The sequence below is a fragment of the Arachis hypogaea genome, chromosome 1, assembly GCF_003086295.3.
Source record: "Arachis hypogaea cultivar Tifrunner chromosome 1, arahy.Tifrunner.gnm2.J5K5, whole genome shotgun sequence".
In the NCBI taxonomy this organism is placed as follows: Eukaryota; Viridiplantae; Streptophyta; class Magnoliopsida; order Fabales; family Fabaceae; genus Arachis; species Arachis hypogaea.
The window spans coordinates 26,158,692-26,175,903 of record NC_092036.1 but is presented as its reverse complement, the minus strand read 5'-3'; the positions used below and the strand labels follow the sequence as shown (position 1 = coordinate 26,175,903).

Genomic DNA, 17,212 nt, shown 5'->3' with positions numbered 1-17,212 from the left:
CTAGGAGTGAAGTGGAATGATTATTGATGAAGGTGGGGTGGCAGCCAATTGAGAAAGAAGAGGGTATTTGAGTGAAATGCTTTAGTAAATTAAGGTTTGGGATGGTTACTTTTTTAGAATAACTAATGGATTTTTTTAAAATTTGAAATTGGGAGATTTGAATATTAAAATTTGATGTGAAATAACTGAATAGAATTTTTTTAATTTTGGGTGGTTTTCATTATTTATTCTTATTGGACTAAATAAACAGCCCATTGTATATATTGTCAAGATTTCTCATTGTCTTTCTAACTGGATTCTAATTATTATCATAAATAATCATTTATATTCACTTTCGGTAATTGATCATTTGCACAAAGATAGTTATATTCTCAAACACGTATAAATCCAACTCAGAAATCAATGAGTTACATGTAATAACTTAGTTCATGAGAATAATCATTAACGTAAATAATCATTTATATTCACCTTTGGTAATTGATCATTTGTACAAAGATAGTTCACTACAAAAAATTCTGGTAAAAACGGCGGTTTTTTTTGGTATTTATGGCGGTTTGAACCGCCATTATTACCAAGAATGGCGGTTTTGTAAAGCGACGTAATTCTGGGCGCCATTCTAGTTATTACGGCGGTTTTTTAAAAACCGCCACAATTTCCTGGGTTAAAACGGCGGTTTTTGAATAGGTTAAAACGGCGGTTCAAACCGCCGTTATTTCCAAAGTTAAAACGGCGGTTTTTTGAATAGGTTAAAACGGCGGTTCAAACCGCCGTTATTTCTAGAGTTAAAACGGCGGTTTTTGAATAGGTTAAAATGGCGGTTTGAACCGCCGTTATTACCCTGACAGAATGACGTTTTGGTTGATTAAAATGGCGTTTTCAACCGCCATTTTACCCTGACAGTGACATTTTTTATCGTTTAAAAATGTTGTTTTTCCTAACGTTTTTATCGCGTTAAATAAATAATTTTATGATTAAAATTTCACAACAAAAAATCATAATCCATAAATGAAATATTATAACTCATAAACAAAGTGTTAATATAATATATAATTTTTTATTATTAGAAATAAAAAGTAATAATTCCTATACAAAAACTTGTCTTACTAAACTAACCAAAATACAAGCATTGCAATAAGCACTAATTAGTCAAATTTACCATCGAGTTCCCTAAACTATGTTAATATTTAATAATGTATTTAAACCATCTAATAAGTGCTGTTTTTACTACTTAGAATATGAATATACAAGAAAATAATAAGTGCCTTAGTTTCTTGGTCTCTTGTGTGACTTCCATCCCGAGACTTACTCCAACATCTTTTTTTCTTGCTCCAACACTCCAACTTCATCATCCAAACTCATCTCTTACATTCAATTAAAATAATCAGTTTTCACTCGATCATTGATCAGCCCAATAATTATAAGTATAAGATTTTGTAAGAGTAAATGCAAGCTTTTGATTTTCCTATGAGGCCAGCGATTGATGCTGAGTTCTCTACACCTTCTCTTCAACAATGTCAAACTAGGAATAAAAAAGTAAAAGACTAGCATTGCCTTCAAAGTTGACTTCTACTGCGTGTATTAGGCACAACCTGACAATAATAAAAAAGCAGAATTAGGACTTCAGTGAGTCTACAGTCCCGAAAATATTTCTTTTGTGACATGAGAAATAACTAACATTCCCTTCATTCCTAATTCATTGTCTGTCTACATTTCCTCTATTTTAATTCCGCTCATTTGATCATAAGCATAAAGAAATCAAGAAACAAATCTCAAATATATATATATATATATATATATATATATATATGTATCGAGGGAAGAAATAGACACCAACCTTTGATTAGCCTTTCAACCCTCTCAAAATTTGCTTCGTTAAAAGCAGGTGTTGTTATCTCTATCTCTTCTGGATTCGTATCATCAACAACTCTGAAAGCAAACACCAAATTAAGAGAAGCTTACCATCAACTTGCATATAGATTCTGAATCATGATTAGTTCAAACGGGAGAAGATCAGATAAATAAATACCTTGCTTTGCCTTGTTTGTGGAAGGTGAGAGTGAAAGGTATGAGAACTTGCTTTTGCCTTGATCAGATAAATAAATACCTTACGGCAGACAGCAGCCCTAGGAATGATCCATTCTGAAATAAAAAAACAGATACAGACTATTAAATATTCAGTGCTCGGTAAATATCTAGTACTTTACATGGATCTTTGTTATAAATTCATGCCATTTTTAAGCAGAATATTGTAGCAATAACTATACTGGAGGTAATGGAATTTGCTTTAATATACCTTCCCACTGGTAGGATTATTTCCTGGCTCAGGCACAGTCTCACACTGCCCAAAAAGAAGTCTTATGTGCTTAGCTATTTATTTAAATAAAAAAAGAACTTGTAATTTAAATAAAAAAGAACTTGCAATAACATGGCACATGTTAGTGAACTCAGTTATTAAAGGCAAGACCAAATACCAGATTTTGAATCAACAAACCAAAATCAAACTCTAGGTAATCAAACTCTAGCTTGTATATGAGAGCTAACTTGAGATAGAAATCAGACTCCGGTATGCATTTGGTTGAAAAGTTGCAACAAAAATTTAGAATTCTTACTTGTATAATTAGGAGTAAGCTTAGTGCAGGGCAGAAAGCTAGGATTTGGTGGAGGCTTCCACAGTTTCTCAAAATCTGAATCCCATCGTAAATCATTCAACTGTAAAAAAAAAAAAAATCAGAACACTGAAGTTGAAAGTTTTGTTTGCCATGATTTATAATATTCACCAAGATACACAACACCTCAAAATAGCTGAGAATCACAGCCTCAAAACAACTCAAATTTTAAAAGGTTGAATGAGTGAAATTTAACCAACTTTAATTTGTTTATAACAGTAACAGTGCATTCTAATACTTGTTATTAATTTGATCACATTCTCAGCATCCAAAGAATTAAAGAAATCATAATAAATCATAATAAATCAGCTAGAAAGGTTAGTAATGACAAAAACCTTGGAAGCAGCAAATGATCTACAACTGATGGATACTAATAAGCATATGACTGATTTCTACAACTGAAAGTTCAGTAATGAATCTAGAGTCATGACAAAGCCAAACTTTCTAATCAATGCACGGTCACTGTATTACCAGGGTATGCTAATAGACATGTATGAGTTACACTTAGCTAAGTCTAACTATTCATCTAGTATAACTAACTAAACAGCTTCTAACTACTTTTAATTCTAAATATTTAAATAGTATTCTAAAAGAAACTATAAAAAAATTATAATTACCTCTTTCAAATGATAATTTTGTGGTCGTAACAGTGGCTTTGTGAATTTTTCCTTCTCAAGTAGTTGTGTATATGCAAATTAATTTTTTTCTACAAGATAAAAAGAGACAAAAAAATTAAATAAATAGAGCAAATATGTTATTCTCAAATTACAATTTATAAGAAAAATGAATATGGACAATAGGTAAATAAATATATTATCTTTGATTTATGTATGTTGTTGGATTAATAAATTAATTAAACAGGCCAAAATAAATTAGTTAATTATTTGCAAAATTAGGCATATAATTGAAAATATAGTTAATATAGTTATCTAATTATTTGCAATTAATTAGGCCAAACGGATTTAACCGTTTCTATATCCTTTATTAATATAGTTAATTAATTAGTCAAATTCAAACTATAAAGAAAAATTATGATGGTACAAGAAACATGAACTAAAAACCAGAACCATCATTTTTCATTAAGGAATGATCAATCAATAAATTGTGAACATAAACATAAATAAAAGAAACAGAGCTATAATGAAAGAAAAGAGAAACATAATGACTAACCTGAAGGACAACACATTTCGAACTTTGGGAGCCTTCGGCATATTCATGAATAAGGAATTTGCAAAGAATGTGATATGGCGGCGAGCATCCAGATTTTGAGGCACATTGATGGCTGATTCCTTTACTGTTAAAAGCAAATGAAGCCTAATAACCTACATAGAAGAAACAAAGACTTAGTAAACAAAATCACAAAGAATAATACAGCGAATCAACCGGAGTTTATTTGTGAAGACTACCTTCTCCTTCACTGATTTGTTGACAGTAAAATCAGTATCTATGTTGACAAATCTCTGTCCTCTTTTTTTGGTGTTGAGACGAAGATTTTCCATGACTCTGGAGAAAGCAAAACCAGATCAACATCATAATGCAGCACTTATTATGATGTTTAATATATATAAAGTTTTGAACATACAAATGGCCATCAAGCATAACACCTTGTAAGATAATTTCTACAATATCCTGCAGAACATTGACTATTTGGGGCTTCAGTGTCTCGAGTTTGTCGTCTTCAGCTTGCTGCCAATGAGAATGAGAAGACAGTATTACAAAGACTTCAAAGGGTCTATATAGGAAACTGAGATATTCTGAGAGGAAAGAGTTACCAATAGAGTTAGGAATTTCTCCAATTTCTCACTAAGTGAAGGCAAACCACTCATCTTGAATTCCTTGACAAATGTGTGTTCTTGTATGCTCCATTCAACTTTAACACAAATATGGCTTACAATCCTATCACAATACATGGAAGACCTTGAATAATCAAGAGGATTTCGGTAAAAGCAGAAAGAAAGTTACTGTTTCGTTTATGTTTTCACATTTTGAGAAGAAAAAAGTTGAAAACAAGAAAATCATGTTTTCTGATTTCGCAAAATCCTAACAGAGAATACTAAAAATGAAATCAGGAAATAAAAATAGAAACTAAATATGTAAGCATGCGAGATAGTGATATCTTTTTTTCCCTTACATCTTATCTTCCTCATGTTGCAGGAGGTTATAAATGATATCCTTGAGAGATTCATAGCATTCGACGACTGCTGAATACATGTAGCTATCATTCAAGCTAATAAAAGAATTTGTTGATATGTCTGAAAAAGAGATATGTCGCATACAACAATGATTAAATAAATGCATAGACAAAAAAAAAAGATTTTCAGTTCAGCATTATTTTCTCTTCAAATCAAATAGCTTTAAAACTTAAAAGTACCTGCTGATATATGTAACAAAAACTGGAAGGCAAGCAGCTTCCTTGAGCGGTTCCCGGTATGCAAACGCTGCCCCAGCTTCTGATGGATCAACACCGTAAAACACCGGCACAACCTTCTGACCTTTGCTGCTCCGACACTCCATTATCTTCTCCAATTCCTTCAACCACCACGTCAAATTCCCATAGCATTTGGAGAAAACCACGATCGAAATTCTAGAATCTTCGATTGCCTTGGAACAAAAAAGATAAGCATTCAAGCAATTCATCAAACACGTTCTATGCGAATCAATAAATCACCAACCAAAAGCATATTTACAAATCAAAACCGCAAAACGAATGCAAATTTGTATACATGCATGTAAGAAAAAAAATCGAAGGAATTTCATGAAGACCTTACCCCCAATTTCTGCTAACAAAGAGAAAATCAAAACCTAGCATTAAAGATATAGAAGTAGTAACAATTAGCAAATACAAAATATGAGTAATTAAAAGAAGAGAATGTGGATTTGTATATAAACCTAGTTCAACGAAGATGGAGAAGGAGAAGCTTCACAGAACACAACACGATGGAGTAGGAAACTTTGATGGAGGAGATCGCAGCTGGAAGAAAAGCGTTGATGGAGGAGCTTGCCGCCAGAGGAGAGCGTCGTGGATGAGATCGCAGATCTCACGCTGCGATGGAGTTTCTTCCTGGTTCTCACGTTGCCATGGAGTTTCGATAGATTGAGTAGCACAGCGTTTATTAGTAAAATAAGAGTTAGGTTTTATATTAAGGAAGCAGATAATGAGATACTGGCGTTTAAAACCGCCAAATTCACTAAAAACCGCCGCTTTCCACCAGTAAATTATGGCAGCTACACAAACCGCCTCAATTTATGAATATAACGGCAGTATTTTAAAATTGCCATTTTGTTGATGCCATTTTATACCAGTTTTTTGTAGTGGTTATATTCTCAAATACGTATAAATCCAACTTTAGAGTGTAAAAAACAGGTATGTTCCTAATTCCATTTGAATATATTCCAAAGAAAAACCATAAACATGACTCAAGAGTTAAAGTGTCCTTTGTAGGCATCCATACTCCGTGTAGCGTCCGTGGCTAATAAGTGCAAATACACTAATTCATGTGTGACAAATGATTACTTCCTTCTCAAGATTTTGATTCTCTCAATTCTACTCGCTATTTTCTTTGTTTTCTTTCGCATCTTCTAGCATCTAAGTTAGAACCTTTACATGGTATATATCAAGAGTCATTCTTTTTTTCCCACCACCATGTATATTACTATCAGTGATTCAACATACAAAAAAAAATCTCACCCATTATTGAAAAGCTCAATGATAATAAGTTTACAATCTAAAGACATCTTGCATTACTCACCATACAAAGCCTCGATTTTGAAGATCACTTAGATCCTTCCAAAGCAATTTCAAGTAGATGAAGCCAAGAAGACTCAAAACATAAATCACATAATACAAAGAATGGAGGCTTCGTGATCTTACATTGTCTACCTGCTAGCTTTTTCCATATCTACCATGTTTAAAAACAAGATTGTTCACGACGCAAGTTTCATGAAGAGACATTTATCAATGACTACTTTACTAATTCTTCATCAACACGCACTCAAAGCCTAAAATCCCAATTAAAATCTATCAAGAAGATAGGCTCTGCATCTGAATATTTGGCAAAACTCCAAAAGTTGGTTGACTCATTTTTTTTCTATAATGCGTATGGAGTTTAAGAAGATTATCACATTGCAGTAATTCTCAATGGCCTTTCCGAAGAATATAATGGCTTTATCACCTCAATAATATCGATACTCAAATCCTTTCGTGTCGCTGAAGCAGAGTCATTCTTGCTTGCATACGAAGATATGCTTGATTGATTCAAGTGCCCTAAGAGAGGCTTTCCCATCGCACATCCTTATCAATCCACTACTTCTTACATGTACTAGGAGGAAGACAAGCCATGGATAGAAGGAAAAACAGGATAAAGTGCTCATAGAGAAAGATTTTACTACTCAAATCTTAGGCCACAGTGGCAATTCTGTGGCCAAATAGGTCACGTTGTCCAATCTTGCTATCATAGGTTTGATCCTTATTTCTAATCATCATCTTTGAATCATCATTACCATCTCAAATTTCATATACCACAACCCAACCTCCACCACCCGCTTCCTTCCATCAATCACGCCCGTTCTTGGTCACTCCTTCAAATTTTGATGGTGCTTTCTAATGTCCAGATTCTAGAGCTAGTCATACATCACTCCAAAATCCATGAATCTCTTAACTACCACACCATCAACATATGATTCAAATAATCTTTACATAGATTGTGGCCAATATATGCAAATTTAGCCATTGTTTTTATAGTTCTTATTAATAAAAATTAAAACTTGAGTCTTTTTATAAACAAATTTGCTACATGTTCTAAATATAACACATAATTTATTAAGCATTTCTAAATTTTTTGAAGATAATAATGAAGTGTTCTTTGAATTTTGGCCACGATTTTATGTTGTTCGTGACCAGGTTTCTCGTAAGTGTCTTCTCCAAGGCAAAGCTGGAAATGGCATTTACAAATTTGACAATGTTTCAATTCCTAAATATGCTCCTTTATATTCTTTTACATCTTCTAGTCAATCTCTTCATAATTCATGTAACATTGTAGCACCTAAAATACCTTGTACGTAAAGAAAAATCAAGATGTAAATGTGGAATTACGGCATAAACATGTTATCAAGGAATTGTAGGTAAGTATGATTTATTATTGGTTATTCAAAGGTATATTTTGGGGTTTTAAAAAGGTTTGAATAAGAGAAATAGATTGCAGGAAATTAATAAATTAATAACTAATAAAACTCTTGGCAAGGTATGATAACTGGAAGTCCTATCCTAGTTATCCTTATCAATGGTGATGAGAATTATATTTTTGCTACCACTAAGTCAACATCTAACTATGAATGTAAGTTAATTGGACAAATCAATTTAACACCTAAAGTCCTAGTCAACTCCTGAGGAAAGACTAGAGTTATATGAATCTAAATCAATCAGCAAAGATATTAATTATCAATCACGATGAGTTTGACAACTCAAGAGTTACTAATTAATCAACCAAAGCCAATAGTAAATAATCTAAATTATAAATAGGGAAAAAACAATCATGAGTCTGAAATACTTCAAATTATATTAATTAAGAAAATCATAGCATGAATGGTCATTAAGCAAATAAAAGAGAAAATAGATTAGGAGAACATTAAACCTGACATGAAGATGAAATATTCCTAATCCTAATAAAAATCCTAATTTTAATCCTAAGAGAGAGGGGAGAACCTCTCTCTCTAAAAACTACATCTAAATTATGAAAAGTGTAATATGAGTTTACCCTGAGTCTCTGCATGTTTCCTGGCTTTAATCTGTGTTTCTGGGTCGAACTCTGGGTCAAAATGCGGCCCGAAACTGCCTCCAGCGTATTCAGTAATTTCTGCAGATCGAGCATGTCACGCGTTCGCGTCACTCAGCATTTTTCGTGCCACGCGTGCGCGTCGGCTATGCATTCGCGTCACTCGTGCAGCTTCCAATCCACGCGGTCGCGTCAGGTATACGAGCGCATCACTGCGTTTTCCTCCATTTCGCGCGGTCGCGTGAGCCATGCACCCGCGTCGCTTCTCGCTGGACATCTCCTCAATTTCTTGTGTTTCTTCCATTTTTGCAAACTTCCTCTCCATTCTCTCAGCCATTTCTACACTATGAAGCCTGAAACACTTAACGCACATATCACAGCATCGAATGGTATAAAGGAGAATAAAAATATACGATTAAAAGATCTTTAGGAAGCAAGTTTTCAATCATAGAACAATTTGGGAAGGAATTGTAAATACATGCTAATCATATGAATAAGTGGGTGAAAAGCTTGATAAAACCACTCAATCAAACACAATATAAACCATAAAATAATGGTTTGTCAACCTCCCCACACTTAAACATTAACATGTCCTCATGCTAAGCTCAAGGAGATAAAATAAATGAATAGGAAAAAGCAAGACTCGTGCAATGCAACCTATGATTGTGAATGCAACTACATGCAAAATGTTCTACCTACTTGGTTAAGAGTAAAAAAGTTCTTCAAGACAAATATGAATCGAATTCCACTAATTCAAATTACAGAATAAAAGACAAGTAAACTTGTAAGAATATAGCTCATGAAAGCAGGGAACATAGAATCAAGCACTGAACCCTCACTGGTAGTGTATATCACTCTAGTCTCTCTAGTGTATAGGGTAATCACTCTATTCTTCTCTAATCATGCTTTCTAAACCTTGTTCTCCATCTAACCAATCAACAAATATTTAATGTATACATACAAACATCATGAGGTCCTTTTCAAGGTCATTTCACATGAGCATGCTTCCCAAATTTTCAAATAACTTATTCAATTTAATTCCCTACTTTTTTTTATCATCTCATGTCCCCATAAAATTCCCCACACTTAAATTATACACAATATCTATCTTAAGCTAACCAAGGATTCAACTTGGGATTTTTATTTTGTTTTTCTGCTTAAGGCTAGTAATGTGGTTACAAAATAGAAGGGGGTTAAAAAGCTCAAGGGGGCTAACAAGGATGGCATAAAAGGGTAGGCTTATTTGGGATATGTGAGGTAATAATAAAATGTGGCCTCAATCATATGCAAGCATGTAAATATACTAAACAATGGACATATAGAATGGAACAAAGTAAAGATTGCAATCATAGATAAGAAAATACACAAGAATAAAATATTATGGTTAAATAATGTAACCATGCAATTAAGCTCAAAATCTCACGGGTTGTATATTCTTTAGCTCAAAAACCATGTTCCAATTTACAATCTTCAAAGAAATTTAACCCATAGAAAATTTAAATTTTTTTTATTTAAATTAGTGAAATTTTTCAAAAATATGGTCTTAAAAAGAAACTTATTATTTTTCAACCAAGTAGCACTTAAATGCATAAAATCAAACAAACATGCAAATGCAACAATGAACTAACAAATAAAAATAAAAATTGGTGTTGAGAAGGGACTAACTAACCCGCGGAGATCGGTATCGACCTCCCCACACTTAAAGATTGCACCGTCCTCGGTGCATGCAGAGATGTACAAGTGGACGGGCTGCTCCAACAGATGTCTTTCCCCATAGATTGTGCGGTAGACTTGTTCACTGTTCCAGTTAGAAGCTCGTCTTTTCCCTCTTGGTGGCCAGCCTGAAAGAAGAGGAAAAAGAAGAAAAAGTAACCCAGAAATAAAGATAAGAAAATAAATAAAGTCTGGGTGGGTTAATGCCAAATAATGAGGGTCTCAATTACATGGTAGCTACAACATGCAAGTGAGAAAACAAAAGAAGCACATGGCATGTCAACTAGATAGCAACAAGTTAAGAAGCACCTAAAATAATACAGGAGATATGCAACAGATGAGTAAAAAGATTGTAACATCAATGTAAAACAGAAAATATAGAAAAGGAAGGGAGAAGAAGAGAAAGAAGAGAGTAAAGAGAGAAGAAGAAAAAAATCAATAAGATGAAGAGTGGAGATAATAGAAGAAAGTAAAGGAGGAAGAAGACAGAACTAAGAAATGAAAAGAAAGAGAAGGATATGGGGAAGAAAAGATAAGATAGTTGGCGGTGATTTGGATAAGCTGTGCGGCGCAGGTGACGCAGACGCGTGAGTGACGCGTTCGCGCGGATAGCGCTTATATGAAATGATGCGGACGCATCATCCACGCGGTCGCGTGGATTGATTTGTGCCATTAGCGCGAGGGCAGCCTCGCGGTCGCACAACTCTCTGTTTGAAATTCATATTGCCAAATCTTTGGGTGACGCGGTCGCGTGGTTGACGCGATCACGTGGATGGCCTAAATTTGAAAACCGCGCGAACGCGTGGGGCACGCGTACGCGTGGCAGGGCTTGTGCTTCTAGCACGAGTCCAGCCCAATTCTAGCTCAACTTTCGGCCATACACCCTTTTTACGTCGATTTTGAGGCACGCGTTCGCGTGGGTGACGCAGACGCATCATCGATGCAGTCGTATGGACCAATTTGTGCCAAAGGCACGCCTCCAGCTGCACTTTCGCGTGACTCTCTGTTCAATTTTGTTTTCTTGCCAATGCACCTATGACGCGGACGCGTCGGCGATGCTGTCGCGTCACGTACGAAATTTTTTTATGCAGTATGCAGAATGCAATGTTTAATATAAATGCTATGCATGATTACAGGTTCAATCAAAACTAAAAAACAAACAAAATAGACTAGAATTAAAACTGAAAAAGGGACGATCATACATGGTGGGTTGTCTCCCACCTAGCATTTTTAGTTAAAGTCCTTAAGATGGACATTTGGGAAGCTCCTTGTTATGGTGGCTTGTGCTTGTATTCATCCAAAAATCTCCACCAATGTTTGGAATTCCAGTAGCCTCCGGGATCCCAAACTAGGCGCAGAAAGCCTTCAAGTAAGTTAAAGCAAGTGGCAAGGCCCCAAGAGTGTTGATTGCTAGAATAAATTCCGGGGTCCCAAACCTTGCTTTTGCACCTGTCTTCTTGTTGATCATCATGATTCCATCCAGGTAGTAAGCAATCTGAATTCTCACCAAAGTAGCCAAACAGCTTCCTAGACCCATTCAATTGAGCTCTACACCAAACTTTGCGTTTCAACTTGGAGCATACAACCATGTTGAACCTTGCTTGACAACTCCAACCACTAACCATCTTCCTCTTGTTCCATTTGAATGTTGTGTTGGATGGTAATGGCCTTGGGAGAGGTGTTTCTAATGATCTTGCAAGCTCTACTCCCTTGTGCTCTTCTTTGACAACTTCCACCTCTTTGCAATCTTCTTCAATATCAACCTCCTCCTCTTGGTGGATATCTTCCAATTCAATCTCTTCTTCATTGTTCACCAAGGGCATGGGAGGTTGTGCTTTCTCTTCTTTCATCTCCACGTCAAGTCCAGTGGGAGAGGATACAAATGTAGATAAGAATTCATGAATGATCAAATCCATCTCTTGACCATCCTTTTCAAAGTCTTCAATCATGAGATGCCTTAGAGGTTGTACACCCTCTTCAACATCAGTTTCAAACGTCTTTGAAGGGGGCTCTATAACTTGACTTTCCCATGGAGGTTCAGCATCCACTGAGTCTTGAACCACTCCTTCTTCTTCAATAATTCCAGCTTCCTTCACTTGTTCCAGTACAAAATCACGCTCCTTATTGTCCACTGGAGTTTCTAGTGTCTCATTCATGCTACGTTCTTCATTAGATTCTCCATATGAAGCCATGGGGGTTCCTTGAATGTCAGAACGTCGGAAAGGTAATCAATTTATCACTTGATCCAGGTGTTTAAGTATGAAATTATATTCCTCCTTGATGGCTTCTTTTATATGATAACTCCCTTCAACTACTCCTTCATCTGCAAAGGTCTCTTCTACCTTCACCTTTAGTGCCTCCTCTAGCTCCTTATAAAGTATGGATTTGCGAAGACGATCCCTTCTCTCTTGTTCCATGTCAATAGCTTCATTGGGATCATGTTGCTCTTGGATTGATGGATGTGGGTGCTCTTCTATGGATGGTGGTGATGGGATGGAGAGATCATTCTGTGGTTGAGATGGAAGTGCACCGGAGCTTAAGGGTTGAACATTGGAGGTGGAGGGTTGGTCCATACGGGATATAAGATTTTGGAGTGTAAAGGTGAGACTAGTGAGAGAAGTAAGTGTGTTCTCCATGGAGGTTTGGTGTGGATAGGAGGGTTCATTATTTTGGGAAACAGATTCATAATACGGAGGTGGTTCTTTTTGTTAAGAATATGGAGATGGTGAATATTGAGGTGGTGGTTCTGGGTATGGTTCATATGGTGGTTGGTGTGGTGGATAAGGATTAGGGTCATATGGAGGTGAATGGCAGAAAAGAGCTTGTGAGTATAGTGGTCCAAAGTCATGTTGAGGAGGGGGTTCATAAGCATATGGTGGTGGTTGTTGATAATCAAAAGAGCGTTCACCATAGCCATTGCCTTGATATGCATCACAAAATGGTTGTTGATAGTCCATTGGAGGTGGTTGTTGCCATGAGGGTTGATCAAATCCTTGTGGCTCCTCCCATCTTTGATTGTTCCAACCATGGTGCATGTTGTCATTATAATCTCCTCTTCCAGCAACATAATTATAACCAGACTCATAGCCAAAGGGGTGAGAGTTCATAGTAGTGAGAGAAAATAAAAACAAAAATTAATAAAAAGGAAAATATTTCTAAAAAGATATGATTTTTGGAAAAAAATAGATAAGATAAGAATTTGAAAAAAGATAAGATAAGATTTTGAAAAAGATATAATCTTTTGAAAAATGATAAGATAAGATTTTGAAAAAGATATGATTTTTTTAAAAAGATTTGAATTTTGAAAAATAAGATAAGATAAGATAAAAATTTTAAAATAAAAATTTGATTTTTTTTTGAAAAATATTTACAATAACCAATAATAAGGCACACATTTGCAATTCCCCGGCAACGGCGCCATTTTGACGTTAGGATTTTTGCTAGTAAAGAATTTTATAAAAATATAATCGCGTTGTAAGTATAGCTTCTAAACCAACAGGAAATCCTTTCGTACAAACGTTTGGTTGTCACAAGTAACAAACCCATTTGGAATTGATAACCGAAGTATTTAAACCTCGGGTCGTCTTCTCAAGGAATTGCAGGGAAGTATGATTTATTATTGGTTATGCAAAGGTATATTTTGGGGTTTTAAAAAGGTTTGAATAAGAGAAATAGATTGCAGTGAATTAATAAATTAATAACTAATAAAACTCTTGGCAAGGTATGATAACTGGAAGTCCTATCCTAGTTATCCTTATCAATGGTGATGAGAATTATATTTTTGCTACCACTAAGTCAACCTCTAACTACGAAGGTAAGTTAAGTGGACAAATCAATTTAACACCTAAAGTTCTAGTCAACTCCTGAGGAAAGACTAGAGTTATAGGAATCTAAATCAATCAGCAAAGATATTAATTATCAATCACGACGAGTTTGACAACTCAAGAGTTACCAATTAATCAACCAAAGCCAATAGTAAATAATCTAAATTATAAATAGGGAAAAAGCAATCATGAGTCTGAAATACCTCAAATTATATTAATTAAGAAAATCATAGCATGAATGGTCATTAAACAAATAAAAGAGAAAATAGCTAAGGAAAACATTGAACCTGAGATGAAGATGAAATATTCCTAATCCTAATAAAAATCCTAATTCTAATCCTAAGAGAGAGGGGAGAACCTCTCTCTAAAAACTACATCTAAATTATGAAAAGTGTAATATGAGTCTACCTTGAGTCTCTGCATATTCCCTGGCTTTAATCTATGTTTCTGGGCCAAACTTTGGGTCAAAACGCGGCCCGGAACTGCCTTCAGCGTATTCTGTAATTTCTGCAGATCGCGCATGTCACGCGTACACGTCAGTCACGCGTTCGCGTCACTCAGCATTTTTCGTGCCACACGTGCGCATCGTCCACGCATTCGCGTCACTCGTGCAGCTTCCAATCCAAGCGGTCGCGTCAGGTACGCGAGCGCGTCACTGCATTTTCCTCCATTTCGCGCGGTCACGTGAGCCCTGTGCCCGCGTCGCTTCTCACTGGACATCTCCTCAATTTCTTGTGTTCCTTCCATTTTTGCGAATTTTCTCTCCATTCTCTCAGCCATTTCTACCCTATGAAGCCTGAAACACTTAACACACATATCACGGTATCGAATGGTATAAAGGAGAATAAAAATATACGATTAAAAGATCTTTAGGAAGCAAGTTTTCAATCATAGAACAATTTGGAAAGGAATTGTAAATACATGCTAATCATATGAATAAGTGGGTGAAAGCTTGGTAAAACCACTCAATCAAACACAATATAAATCATAAAATAATGGTTTATCATAGACCTCGCTGTACTATTTTTCTTATAGCATATGTTGATGTCATTGTAGTTACCAGAAGTGATTTACAAAAATTAACACTCTTGTATGTGATTTGAACAAAATTTTTTCTCTTAAAGATCTTGGAAAACTTAATTACTTCTGGGGTTTCAATTTTATTATCTACTGATGTGTGAAAATTAAAGCTCACGGATAGTGGCAAGTGCACCAGATTGTTTAAGTAATACCACGGTGAGTGGATATCATTCCCATGAGAATTAACGGATTGAGGCAAGCAACGTCTAATTAAGTATCTAATTAGATTGATCCAACCTTAGAATTTGGATTGTGAATCTTGAAGAAAAGTAGAAAAAGAAGAAGAGAATTGGGAGAATGCTTGATGTTGAGAGAAATCAATAGATGAGAATGTCGAAGGCTTCGGAGATGTTTGATTCTTGGAAGAACAATACTTATGCTCTCTTATTTAATTTCATGCAAAAATCTTTTCACAGCAGATCATTTATAACTAAATCCCAATCTCTTGGTGATTTAATTTCTCTAAATCTAATTAATAGCTAATCCCTTGGTCAACTAATTGAGAGAAGAGGTAAAGAACGATTTCGATTTAAGTCGTATAACATTCAAGAACTATCACTAGCCAAATTATATGTCACGTATTCGAACTAGATCTAGATAAGTAAAGATTATGGGATGAGGTTTAAGCAAATTTCAAAATTAATTTTTCCAAATATAAAATTAGAATCCAAGACAGATATAGAAATATTTTCCAATAGTTCAAACCCTTATTGATGAAGAGAAAAACTCAATATTGTAAAAGTAAAGAAGCATGTATTGAAATAAAGAAAACACTTACATTTTTAATCTTAAAACCAAACAAAGCTCCTAACCTTCAACGGAGGAGGTTTAGTGACTCATGAAGAAAACTAATCCCAATGATGAGAAAGGTGTCTGATGGATGGGTGATACCTTCTCTATGAACAAGGTTCACTTATTTATAGCCTAAGTTCTAGAATTTAAATTCAAAATTAACCCTAATCATATATTTATCTTTTGGAAAGATAAGATAGTTAACTACCTTCTTCAAATTCAAATTAAAATAATAATCCAAATCTAATCTATAAATGAATCCTAACAACCAGATCCCTTATATTTTTAAAAGGAAATAATGATAGGTAATCTTCTTGAATCTTGAATCTTCAATCTTCATATGTGATTTAGGCTTCTAATGATTTGATAACTGAATTTGGGCCTTGTCAAGTGTTGAAGTATTGAATCCTGGGAGTTGAGGCTTGAGGCATGTCGTGCTTATATCCTTAAATTTGTAGGCCCAATTTGCACCTCTAAGGATACTTGGTTTTCGGGCTTAGAATGAGGGATGCCGAGCTTGTGCTTGGAGCAAGAAGGAGACGTCGGGCTTGTGGATCAGAAGTCGGGCGTGTGTGTTTAATTGGAGGAAGCTCTAGGCTTATCGTTAGAACCGGAAGTTCAATTAACCGATTGATTAAAATGAAATCATAATTTAATTGTCTGAAATAGGTTTAAAAATTTAGAAATATTAATTTAAAAATTTGAAGGTGAGAATTGGATTCAGCGGATTTTTTTGAGAGAAAAAGTGTACTTTTCTGCGAAAAATGCATACCGATAATTTAGCTGGCAGTACCGGCTCAGGTCTGTCCGGTATTGCGTAAGAGAAATCAAAACTGCAAAAAAAACTTAGAAAATATTTAGAATTGAAAATTGGCCTCTAATTTTAAAGGTTTTGGCTTAAAGTTGGGCCAAACGAACTAAAAATATAGACCGGTTGGACCAGATCCAAGTTTGGCCAAAGCCCAACATATATATGCATCATTAATAAGTCATTTAGCTAATTTCCCTTTTCTGAAAGTGAGAGAGAGGGACGGTGAAGAGAGGAAGAAGCGAAGAGAGGGTTAGTCACTATTCACTCATCATCTTCCTTAGCTCATATCTTGAGTTACGGAGCTCCGATTTGCGTGTTGTTTGCGGCCACATGAAGCTCTCGGCGAGCTCTTTATTTCTAGCCAAATATAGTGGTAATAAAATTTAATTTCTTGCCCGTTTCTCTGTCTTAATAGAGTTTGAGCTTTTGCCTATGGTGGTTGAGTGTGTTTTGTGATTTTGGTTCTTTAGGTATCAACTAACATTGGAAAATTGTTGAATTTTGCCCCAAATACCATTGGGTGAGGTAAGCCACTTCAAAACCTTGTGGTTTGAT

At 35.2% G+C, this 17,212-nt stretch overlaps 1 protein-coding gene and 1 long non-coding RNA gene across 5 annotated transcripts; both read right to left on the bottom strand.

Annotated features, from left to right (window-relative positions):
• Nucleotides 1-2,029: 2,029 nt before the first annotated feature.
• On the bottom strand, nt 2,030-2,786 carry LOC112761989 (uncharacterized). The gene is made up of 3 exons (XR_003182702.2): nt 2,610-2,786; nt 2,294-2,338; nt 2,030-2,139 (listed from the first exon to the last, which is right to left on the bottom strand). It is a non-coding gene; the product is annotated as an uncharacterized lncRNA (long non-coding RNA).
• Nucleotides 2,787-3,283: 497 nt separating this feature from the next.
• On the bottom strand, nt 3,284-4,999 carry LOC140183935 (putative callose synthase 6). 4 transcript variants are annotated; one of them, XM_072233774.1, is made up of 6 exons: nt 4,798-4,965; nt 4,439-4,562; nt 4,271-4,352; nt 4,073-4,169; nt 3,837-3,988; nt 3,284-3,372 (listed from the first exon to the last, which is right to left on the bottom strand). In XM_072233774.1, the coding sequence occupies exons 4-6, from the start codon at nt 4,163-4,165 to the stop codon at nt 3,339-3,341; spliced, it is 279 nt and encodes a 92-aa protein (XP_072089875.1). In that variant the 5' UTR covers nt 4,166-4,169; nt 4,271-4,352; nt 4,439-4,562; nt 4,798-4,965; the 3' UTR covers nt 3,284-3,338. The 4 variants fall into 4 exon arrangements, 3 of the variants coding, with proteins under 3 accessions (XP_072089875.1, XP_072089874.1, XP_072089873.1); XM_072233773.1 differs by having other exon boundaries at nt 4,073-4,352; nt 4,798-4,966; XM_072233772.1 differs by lacking the exon at nt 3,284-3,372 and having other exon boundaries at nt 4,798-4,999.
• Between the last annotated feature and the right edge of the window lie 12,213 nt (nt 5,000-17,212).

Bases quoted from the DNA above. Each gene is read 5' to 3' on its own strand.
- LOC140183935 (XM_072233772.1), bottom strand. From the start codon at position 4,964: ATGCATTTATTTAATCATTGTTGTATGCGACATATCTCTTTTTCAGAC. The intron at 4,563-4,797 runs GTAAGGGAAAAA...GTATTGTGATAG, and splicing joins CAACATGAGGAAGATAAGAT to GATTGTAAGCCATATTTGTG. The intron at 4,170-4,270 runs GTGTTATGCTTG...TGCTTTCTCCAG, and splicing joins TGTAGAAATTATCTTACAAG to AGTCATGGAAAATCTTCGTC.